We start from the raw sequence: 11,610 nt of genomic DNA on the forward strand, positions 1-11,610 counted from the left end.
CCATACATGTTCTACATCTAACACTTGCAACAAATCATTTTTTTAAAGCTTTAATGCATCCAGTAGCAGCGTTTCATTGCAGACCTTTGAAAAATCAGCACAGACAGAATGCTGGAAGACCCTCTCTTGTTCCACAGAAGTTTTCTTCAAATTCAGGTCATAACTCCACTAAAAAGCCACCTACTTCCTTATTATTTTTGGTGTTCCTCAGGAAAATTGTTGGTAGACTGCCAGATTACAATAAAACATAAGTATTCTATAGCTCCAGTTCGATACCGCTGCCAAAACAGCATCCGTGGCAGCATCTGAATTGCTGCTGCTGGTACTACTTGTACCATACACTACCCTACCTGCACTCTGGCATTTCCTAACACCAGATTACAGATGGGGACAAAATGTAAACCACTGTTAGGTCAAGCTAAAACATTGGCATATGGCCCAACTGGTCATTTTTTTCCCCCTTCCCTCACAGCCATGACATTTCATAGCCCAACTCTTTTGGAATACACTCTGCTAATAGTTTTAATTTCGTAAGTACACTGGATACTCAACAAAGCCAACTGAATGGACACATGCCATTTCCTACTTTTCCAGTGCATGACCTGATATAAACATTTTCAGTAACTCATTTTTTTATAAAAAGAAGAATTCCACCATTGTATATTAAGTTAAATATTTGTAATTTTTCATGTAAAATTTGAAAGCCAGAATTTAGAACACACTAGGAAGATGATAAATTGCTGCTGCACGTGATTATCTGGTTCTCTACAAAGAATTTTTTTCCCCATATTGCCAATGAAGAATCTAAATCGGACTAAAGTCACTACTTGAGACTGTAAAAAAATACAAACAAATCTTCCAAGACCTTTGGAGGTGTGCACTATGGTTCTTGATTCAAGCAAACAGGTGCCACTCTATCAAGTGGGGGAAAATAGTACAAATGTGTGAAGCTCTTTATGTGGGAAATTACAAGAGAGTTAAATGGCACTGAGCAAGGCACAAAAAGTGCTTTTAAAATAGAAACAAGGGAACATGCAGAGAACCTCAGTATCTAATTTAATTAATGATTGAGAATGCAAAGGCTCCAACTGGTGAAACATTAGCAGCAGCCATGAATTTCACTGTAGTTCTGTATAACAAGTAATCTTACCTGAGTGATTCTCAAAAAAATGTCAACACATCGATTGTATTTTTCATCTGATCCTGTCAATGCTGAGATGACAGGCCCTGCAGGATGCAGTGAGAGATCAACGATGAAAAACAGATGTTTAGTCTTTTCAAAATCAAAACGTACAAGACCAGGTAAATACGAAATTTTGTCCAAGATTCATACTTTATATCCAACAAATGCTAATGTCAGATAACCACCTTCATATACATAAGTTGGCAAGAGTATCTCTCACTTACAAGGGATCTGACCCCAGGTCAATCATACCACCAATGTTTAATTTTAAACCTGGTCCCTAACACACTGTTCTTTCAAGTGCTATCTGGTCACATAGCTAGTTATTCACATCACCTACATCAACCCATGTTCTCCAGCCTTTCACAAAGGAGACTTAATTTTGTCCATCAATTATGCAGAACACTTAAACCTTACACCAAATTACTGCAATTCAGAAGTCAAGAAGAACAATAACTAGCTCAAGCAAAGTGATAAATTCATACTCAAAGGCTACAAAAGCATGCTAGCATGTTAGAGTTGGGAGCTGACTTCCATAGACATGTCTCCAAAGACTGCCTTAAACTGACATTTCAATCAGATCAGTTAAGTTCTTGCAAAGGAACTGTAGTACTTGGCTATTATCTAGAGCAGCACACCTAATATTAAGCAAACTTCAGTAAGATTCAACCATAATTATCTATATGTAAAAGGGAAAACTAGCTCATATGGGTGGAATGGAATTCAGATCTTGTGATTTTTCATATTAAAATATTTAATGTGTCTATCAAATATAGGGAAAATTTAAGGCAGAGTATTCTGACAATTCTTTCTCTATTTTTAATCAAAATACAAGCAATGTAGTTGATCTTTATAATGCCATGAATAATCGCAAGTTGGGATAGAGAAACCCCTGAAATCAAAACAAAAATAGGATGGAATAGAGCTACCCAAATCTGTACTGGAACACTTACAAGATCTTTAGGTTATAGTACAGTTTGATATTTCCTCTGGGGGAAGGAAAATTACCCTCAATACGAGGGTGAATTGTAAGGAACCTGCTATTTTCCTAAATCTATGTGATGCAGTCACAGTGAAGACAGTCATATATCTACAGTAAATTAAAAACCTTGCACATGCACAGCACACTAATTGATTCCATTCACCAGCACCAAATTCCAGCTCTCCATGTTTCCATGCTACTAGAAGTCCTTAACCACAAGACTGGGCTAAATAAAACAAGCACTAAGCATTCCCACTACAGAACATACTATACTACAGCAGAAATTCATACCAGACACAGTATAACTCTTTTAATTTACAGACAATAGTTGTTGTCAAAATAAGCAGAAATATTTTTTTAAATCCATTATAACCACATGGCATTTCAAAAACATGTGCATCAGCTTCATTACTCAACAGATAGATTTGATAAACAAGAAAAACATATTACAGTTTTAGATTGAAGCACATTAAGAATTTTATGCTAGTGTCAAACAAATCCAATTAGGAAATCAAAAGGCCTACCTAGAAACGTGGCCATGAATAAGAGTCAGAAAAGCAGCCTTCCAATTTCTAATATGCATTGCGTTTTATACCATGACACTGCAGCCTCTGAGGGTCAGATTAATTAAGACCAACAGCAGCTGCAGTGCAACGTGAGAAGCACACGGCCACAGCTCTGACCAGTCCAGCCCAATTACCTGCAGCATTCCAGCACGGGACAACTGACAACCACGATACTCCTCACCGAGTCAGTAACTCCCACTGGCCTACTGATACTTGTTAAGAAACAAACTAAATCCAAAGATGGACTGGAAAGCTGACTGCACTGCTGCAAGGTGCAACAGTGAGACTCCGAGGTATTTGCCAGCCAAATTTTTATGGTTGTTGCTTAACTTCATGTGAGAGCTGTGTCCAAAGACAGAAACGTGATAGTAACAAGGTACAGAAATGTGATAGTAACAAGGTGCAAACTTCTTCCCCAGCCACTCCATGCTCCATTTCTGGAGGCCAGTCTGACGAATTCACTAAATCTAAGGTCTTCTTCCCTGGCCAAAAAGCTACTGATCACTGACAAAATAAATTCTCTAGTCAACCACTGAGGACAATATCTAAGCTAATGAAATTAATTAAAGAACAAACAAGATCAAAGAGTATTTGAAAAAGACATTGCTTGTTACAGGTTGCATCCATTAGGAAAAGGGAGAAGAGGAAAATGAGATTCAGACATTCACTGTTTATATTTTTAAAGTATTATCTCTAGCACCTATTCTCTACCAAGAATCCATTAAAACTTGGATCTATCTACAAAAAGCTATTGAATTATTGTATGGAAATTTTAAACTTCATGAAAGGGGAAAACTTAAGTCTTACATTGTTGTTTTTGTTTTTTTTTTTTTTTAATGAATAATTGCTTTACAGAAATCCTGACTTTATAAAAAAAAAATGCTGCTACTAGAAGCACCTTCATCTACATAAGCTTTCTAACCTACTGAAAATACTTTGGTTTTCAATTATATTGAAACCTAGGTAAAAGCAACCTCAATGAAAATACTGAAACGTTAAAATACAGCATTTCCCTCATAACAGCTGTCCTCACTCTATTCTTTATTTTGACAACAAAGTTAGTTGTTCGCCTGTGTCATTTATTAAAGTTAGACTAACCATTCCAAATCTGTCAGAAGTGCTTATAATCCTTTCTATACAAGACAAAGACACAGCACTTTCTTGCAAACCAAAGCCATTTACTATGTCAAAGTTGATTCACTCATTAACATGAATAAGCCCCTACAGGTAGAAAAAAAAAAGCAGTGCCAGATTTCTACTTTAACTTCTCAAAATTTCTCAAAACCTACCAATTTAGAATCTGCTAAGTGATAGTACACAGGACAAGTTAGATATGTAACAATCTCAAGATCCTACTAAGTTACATACTTAAGTTTCAGCTTCCTTTTAAACGCAAAATACTACAGACCTGCTGGCTAACAAGCTAACTTTTTTTTTATTCTGTTTCAGTAACCAGGCAACAGACAACTGTCCAACTGAGAATTATCTCTCTGAACAGCTGGCAATCAACACGTGGGAGTTTTTGGTGGTTGGTCTCTTTTTTTTTTTAAACTAGTACAAAGATCAGTGATTACTTTAAAAATCTATACAGCTCTAGATTCCACCTCTGAAATCTCTACTCGCTATTTAGTACTTTCCTCAGTCCCATTATCCCTGAAGTTACTCATAAAAGTAAATGTTTATAACAGAATCTGAAAATCTTAGATATATACTTAATGTAGTGTCTAATTAGCTAATGTGAACACTTCTAGAAAAAAAGTAGGATCATCAAGGAAAAAAGTGAAGTGAATTTACTGATGTATGAAAAAGCCCTTCATGGAACCAGCACAACAGACAGCTAATAACTAAAGCCATTTTCATTTCTAACTCCATTACACTTTTCCACAGCTGAAAAAAGCAGTATTTCACTTCAACTTTACTTCAAGTGTTGATTTTTAAAACATTTCTTTCCTAACTAGATTTTGTTGTTTTTAAGAGTTATAAATTAACTGATAAATGAACACGATAAATTCTATTTCTATAAAGGAAATAATAATGGAGAACCAAGCTTGATATATTACACCTTTCTCCTTCCTAGCAGTTTATAGGAGTAACGAAGCTGTAAGATTATTAATTATAAATCTCTGTAACTTTATGTGGTACTTACACATTCAATGTTTTTGAAAGGTCTCTAAGAGTCAGAATAAGAGACTTTTCAGAGGGGCACTGGCACAAAGATTAGCTAGACTATCTCCCATAACACATGAATGAGTAAAAAAACATCTGATAATTAAACAGAAAACATCTAAAAATAGAAGTCTCTTGGTGAAAGCACAAAATAGCCACACAATACCTCATACACCGTCTGCATGAGATGGGAGAGGAAACTCCCACCTTCTATATTCTCCAAACATTGATGTAACTACTGTCCAGAAATATGCTATAAGTACAACACATCTAACATACTGCTAAAACCAGTAAAACCTTATCCCCATTTAATTATGCTTTTATTAATCTCTGCTCTTGATATGATCTAATTTAAGTACACCTATGACATCATATTCCAATAAATTGAAAAACACTGACCAAGTTCAATTTCACTCAAGCACCAAGTTCAGACCAGGCAAGATCCTGTTGCAAGATAAACAACATGATGTGATGTAACATAATTTTGTGCATGTGTGTGCATTTGTGAGAGACTGGGGCGGGAACACAGAGGGAGGGAGAGGGAGAGAGTGCGTGCATGAGAGAGAAAGAGAGAGAGTGTACGGTAGCGTTCGCAAGGGAAAAATGTACGTGGCTTGAGCAGTTTTGAGTCCGGTGCTCACTAAAATGCAGAAGGAGAAACACATAAGCAATGACAGCTTCAGACAACAGAAATCATCTTTCTTCTACTATTCAAAAAAGCACACATTGTAATAGCGTCACAGAATAGCCCCTTTCTTTATCAAGTTGGCTAAACCTGTATTTAATTTCTGAACCAAAACCTAGTAGTCAATACCCACTGTACTTCCTATGCAGAAGGATCAGCACCATTCAGTTTAAAAGTAGGGCATATTTTGCCATTTTAGTTTTATTTCTGCTAATCTTGGGGGACGTGCCTGAACAGAAAGGAATCAGAATATCCAAAGCCAAATTGCAGGAGCCCAGACAACAAGAAAAAGTCAGCAGGTAACCTGAAAAGAGAACAATAAATTGCGTACTCAAAAATAAAACTGCGGACAGTAATGTATTTGTATACTGCTTCCTATCTTGTAAACTAAAATGTTCAATGCAAAGCTGTTTTTTCCTTCAATTTCTTGTAATTAGAGCTGCCATATAATTCTTCAGTAATTATGTCACCTTTTGACGCACAAAAATAATTCCAACAGAAACCAGTCTGCATACTGAAGTCCTATATCACAGAGGGAAAAGAAAAAAACACTATTAGATCATAGGAACTACTCGTAACTTCTGTATTACAAGCACCTTCCTCCTTCCCAAACAGGAGCTTACTCACTTTTCTAAAACTTTTTGGAAATACAGAAAACTTTCACAGAAGCTTCAACGACAGAACATTCCACAGCGAAACATACATTAAACATGTTTGTAGTCACAAGCATCAGAGGTAAGAACTAAGTAACATCTATTAAGAAAACAGTAATTGTTTAAAAAACTTCATAGGAAAAATAAACCATAACTTTATCTTAGCTCTTTGACAAGGTTTGCATTCTCTAATGTTATATGAGCAAGAGAGTCTGGAAGAAACCCAAAAGCCATCAGCTCAAGGAATGACAGGACCTCCGAAAATTCCATGGGCTGGTGGTCAGACGCAAACAGACATACTAACAAGAGCTAGCCACACTGGAATCCATTTCCCATCCCTGTTCCATGCTCCAGCAGGTATCAGTCACCAACTTCCTTAAAACACTCACTTTCCATATGACACAACGTGGCTGCAAATTCAAGGCAGACTGTATAAAGTCAAACTGGAACTTGGTTTGCACCTGTTACTGTGAAAATCTCTGAGCGTCCCTGCCCTAGTTACTTGTATTATTACTGCTGATTTTAAGGGAGAAAATGTTCATGTCGCAAACGTTTTTCTCACGTCATTCCAACTTGCAATTTTTTATTGTTCAAAGGTTCTTCTGCTACTACTGCTGCATCTTTACGATTTCCTACACAAAAAAAAAGTAATTCTGATTTAATCAGAAAACAGAGGAACCATACTAGAGCACTGAACAAAAGATCTAATCTTTGGAGCGTCCCTTCCAAGTGAGTGTAAATAAACTGTAGTAAAATGAAAAGACTCATAATTTGGTATTTGGAATATTCTTCATAAACACCAATTTTCTGTAACATCCTTGCATATCTGATAACCCCTCATGTATAATGCAGAAAATCTATTTCATTTTCATCTATTGACAGTGAATTTAATTTACTATTGCAGCTCTTTACCCAGATTATGTTATTAATTCTGCAATCAGGCTCTTTAGAATGCTTTTATTTCTTCCAAGAGTTTTCACAATCCTACATTGATTTTTTTTTTTATCCTAACATACCTTTCAAAATAAAGGATCCTGTTTTTCCTAGCTTTCTAAAAAAAGTAAAAAAGAAAAAAGCTTTAAAAGCAACAAGCACCAGTTCATAAGCTGTAACTTTCAACAGGAGAAAAAAATCTACATGCAACACTTCAATCTCTGACTTTTAAGTATTATAAACTACATTCATTAAGGAGATGTACAACAGGTGCATCAGAATTTCCACATCAACAATCATATTTGTAAATAGACAAAAATATCTCTGTTAATGAAAAGTTTTCCACTTCTGCCTGGCAGTACAGTCAGAGGACAGAAAAACTAAATGCTCCAGTGTTAGTGTTCTGTTTACATCCATACCAACTGCCTTTGCTAATTTGTAGAATTCAGTCTTGTTAAAATAGAACAAATGCAAAGCAGCTCTTATTTTCCAAAAGAAAAAAGCAACAACTAGTCAACTCAATTCTAAATCACCAGTTACTCTTCAAAATCACAAAATCAAAACACAGAAGTGTCAGCTATGTTATTTTGCATCAGTTTTTAGAAAGTCCTCTAGAGCAAAGTTCAATTACAGAATGCTAATTTGTTCATCTTTAGGAAAAAAAACCCAATTATTCAACTGCAGAAGCTAAAATCTTGTCTGTAATTATATAAGACTCCCTCTTCAGAAGTCTTATAAAGGAGGAATGCTAATTCAGGTATTTATTACTATTCAACTAAAATATTAAAAACTCTTCATGTGCATTAATACAGCTAATATTAAATACTAATTTTTTTATTCATCCAAACTATTTCAGTTTTATAATAGAGCTTTCTTCCACCATCATGATAAACATAATATAAAGAATATCTAAAGAGCAGCACTTGTCCTCTTTACTTCACTCCAGAGCCAATGAACAAAGCAGTGAAGCAGAAAGAAGGTACATAATGGATTTAAAGTAAATGGCCCATTCTTTACGAGGCAGTCTCTCATTTTTACTCATTCTAGCTTAATTGTCATTACAATGTCTGGAAACTTCAAACGAACAATTATCTTTACGCCACCTGTCACAGTGGTTCCTCAAAGCTAGAATTTTTCTAATAAAAAATAAAGCAATCAGTGTTAATGAAAATAATCTTTTGTAGAGATATTGTAAACTACTTTCAACTTATTTCAAGCAGTTAGTGTCCAGTTCAGTCCATTCCATACACCAAAACAGACAGAATATTTATATTCACTACTGCACTTTGAAACATACTTTTCTGAGACATAATGCTTCCTGCTGCACTGGAAGCTTAACCATCAATATATGAAACACACTGATATGTACATACATGCCTGGGAATTTAAAAATAAAGAATTGGCTAATTTTTGCACCTACCTGGATAAAAATCTTTGGATTTAGACAGCTTGATGGTGGCCCCAGTCTCTTTCTGCAACTGAACAATTGTCTGTCCTCCCTTCCCAATTATAGATCCAGCAGCATAACTAGGTATGAGGACCTTTAGAAAATACTGGCCATCCTCTGAAAAATTGAGATATGCATGGTTAATATGGCTTATAAATTGTCATTTTTCCTCCCCAGACCCACAAATAAACAAAAGGTTACATTTTTCAACTGCTTCACTAATTCATGCATTTACATCTAACCAGTTGCGTCATTATACATGTTTAGACTATGCCTTTGACAGTTTAAAATGCCTACATTTATTCTAAGCAAAGAACCCCCATAGGTTTCTTAATTCAGTAAAAGAATAATATTGCAGTTACATTTCAAAGGTAGATTTTTTTAATTTTTTTTTATTTTTTTGCAATGGTAACCACAGCATGCAGAAATGATCAGACCCTTTAAAAAAAAAAACAAAAACTAAAGCCCTGCATGAAAACGTGGTTGGTGACAACTACAACCTTGCTTGGAAATACTGCAAAAGAAATGACAAAACCAGGAAAGAACAAATTGTAAATTCTAATGGGCTATTTGTTTGTCATTAGCAAACACATGAGAACAGCAATTAGCTATTGCTTGCATTCTTCTTAAGTGAGCAAAACGACTACTCTGCTACCAAATAACCCACCCCAAATGTGGGGTTTTATTCCAAGCACTTCAGCCACTGCCAAGAAAACAACTCAACATGGTGAGGATGGAATCACTTGCCTAAGTAATCCTCATGTATTCCTTTAGCACTTCTTAAGTGACAATGATCTCTTTTAAGCTCATTAATTAAAGGACACTAAGAAGAATTTTTCCCAATTGATCAAAAGCCTAAGTCACTTATTTTAAATACACTTAAAAGGTGACAAGATAGACAATGCCAGTCCTCTACCCATCACCAGCACTAAAGCATACCATGGAAATAGGAAAAAAATATAGAATGAATGGAGGGCAGAAGGAAAGATGCCAGTCTGATTTGGAAACTGCAGAATTTTCACTACCCTCGTGCCACTGCTAAATCTAGCTGCACTGAAGTCTGAGGACCTTTCCATAACTGTCTCTGAAGAAGTGCAAGGCAATAGGGATACGCTGGCTCCCCAGACTTGTGCTCTCCCCAGCAATTATGGCAATGTCCCATTGTCACGGTTATCAAAACATCACGAAACCCTTTTCATAAAGTTGGTTCTTTGGGCTTTTTTTTTTTTTTTACCCCTAAGCAGAAGAAATGATCCGAGTTCACATTACTTCTCTTTCCAGAGCCTACAAAGCGCCTCAGTAAGTGCCTGTGTGTGACAGTGGTGCCCACCCGTATTACCATAGCTGGGGAACCATGCACTACGTATAGCCAGACCGCTGCTCTCAACATTGGGCAAATAAATTCACCTCTGCCTCCGTGCATTGTTATGACGACTCCAGTGCAAACGGATTAAGGAGATGCTCGTCCCGTTATAACTCATCTCCTCCAGGAACAGCAGGATGTTAACTAGCGAGTCCCCGCAGCCGAGGGGCGACTCCCCCCGCCACCAGCCAGCCCTCGCCCCCGGCTCGGCACGGCAAACACACGCCGTGTACGCGCTGACAATGGAAGTGAGGCCAAGGAGGAGGAAAACGCACGGCAAGGCTGAAATTCAACTTGCGACCCCGAGGATGTGGAAGGAGGGAAGAGCGTTTGCCGTCTCCTTCCAGCTGCCATTTATTGTCGCCCATCCTTAAACGGGCGAGGGAGATAGCTGGGCTGCGGGAGCCCCTTGTGCTCCCTCCTCGCCTCCGAAGGGTCACGGCTGTGCAGCCCCAGCGTGGATATTAAATAAAAAGACTGGTAGATGCTGAAAACCGACGCCATTTTGATGAATGATAACATTAGAGAAATGGGAATCTTTGGGCGGGGGGGGTGGGGGGTTGGAAGAGGCAGGCAGGCAGGTAGGGAAGCGGAGAGGTGGGTGGGTTGGGCGGGGGGGGGGGGGGTGGGAGGGAGGTGACAGAGGATATACCCACCGCCCGTGTTGGTCCTCTTGGTGCTGCCGGCTTCAGGGGGGGCTTCAAGCGGTCTTTTCCGGGAGTCCGGCGGGTCCAGGTCTATGGGAACCCCGGTGTGGGTCCCGTTCTGCTGGATGGGAGCTGCCGCCATCATGTTTGCTGCTGCTCGGAGGAGAATTGTCTCTTCCCTTCTCTGGTGGGGGGGCAGGGAGGGAAGGGGGGAGGAGGAGGAGGAGGAGGAGGAGGAGAAGGAAGGGGGTGGAGGAGGAGGAGGAGGGGAGGGGGCTCGTCCCGTTCTCTTGTCCTTTTCGAAAATGTAGAGCTAAGATCGGGATTGTCGAGGATGCTGCGCGCCTTGTTTATCTGGCACCCGGGGGGAGGGAAGGGAAAGGAGGGAGGGAAGCGGGCAGGACTGGACTGGAGGAGCAGCTGCAGTGCAGTGTCAGGAGGAGATGAGGAGAAGGGAGACAGGGGAACGAGGGGGGCGAGAGAGGGAAAAGAAAGGGGGAGAGGAGAGGAGGGGAAAGAATGAAAAGAGTGAGACAGGAGGAGGAGAGGACAGAGTGAGTGGGAGAGGAGAGGAGGGGAGAGAGTGAGTGGGAGAGGAGGGGAGAGAGAACGAGTGAGACAGAATCGGTGGGAAGGGAGGGAGGGAAGAAGGGAGGGGGAGAAGGAGGGAGCGAGCGGTGTAAATGGTGGGCGAGGGAGAGAGTGGGAGATGATTCACGCTGTTTCTGAGCCCCCTTCCGCCCCTGCCCGCCCTAGTGCCGCGCCTGACGCTGCGGCTCAGCTGCCCGCCGCTGCCGGGCTCCCGTGCCCTCCTCCCTCGCTGTCGGGCTCGTGTGCACGGGGGTGGAGAGGGGGATCGCTGCCGGGGTGGTGCGGCGCTGCTCCGCTCCAGCCCCAGCACCGCGGGCGGCTGGCTGGGGGCTGGGGCCGCCACCCCCAGCTGCACCGCAGAAACCCTAAAGGCAGGAGAGGTTAGAACCATGGG

At 39.6% G+C, this 11,610-nt stretch overlaps 1 protein-coding gene and 1 long non-coding RNA gene across 6 annotated transcripts in view; one reads left to right on the forward strand and one right to left on the reverse strand.

Moving 5' to 3' along the window:
* The window catches only part of NOVA1 (NOVA alternative splicing regulator 1), a 145,541-nt gene extending 134,427 nt beyond the window's left edge, over nt 1-11,114 (reverse strand). For 3 of the 5 annotated variants that reach the window (XM_015630426.2, XM_015630425.2, XM_019006965.2), the window contains exons 1-2: nt 10,635-11,114; nt 8,589-8,732 (exon numbers count right to left, since the gene is read on the reverse strand). In XM_015630426.2, coding sequence (XP_015485912.1) covers nt 8,589-8,732; nt 10,635-10,770 — 280 coding nt within the window. In that variant the 5' untranslated portion in view covers nt 10,771-11,114. Of the gene's footprint in view, nt 1-8,588; nt 8,733-10,022; nt 10,137-10,634 lie in introns of those variants that run through there. The other 2 variants (XM_015630427.2, XM_033514885.1) reach the window with 2 other exon arrangements.
* A 264-nt stretch (nt 11,115-11,378) lies between these two features.
* The window catches only part of LOC117244552, a 112,401-nt gene continuing 112,169 nt past the window's right edge, over nt 11,379-11,610 (forward strand). Inside the window, exon 1 of the long non-coding RNA XR_004497899.1 lies at nt 11,379-11,596. This is a non-coding gene — a long non-coding RNA (uncharacterized LOC117244552). The remainder of the gene's footprint in view (nt 11,597-11,610) is intronic.

This window comes from Parus major, chromosome 5, assembly GCF_001522545.3.
Source record: "Parus major isolate Abel chromosome 5, Parus_major1.1, whole genome shotgun sequence".
In the NCBI taxonomy this organism is placed as follows: Eukaryota; Metazoa; Chordata; class Aves; order Passeriformes; family Paridae; genus Parus; species Parus major.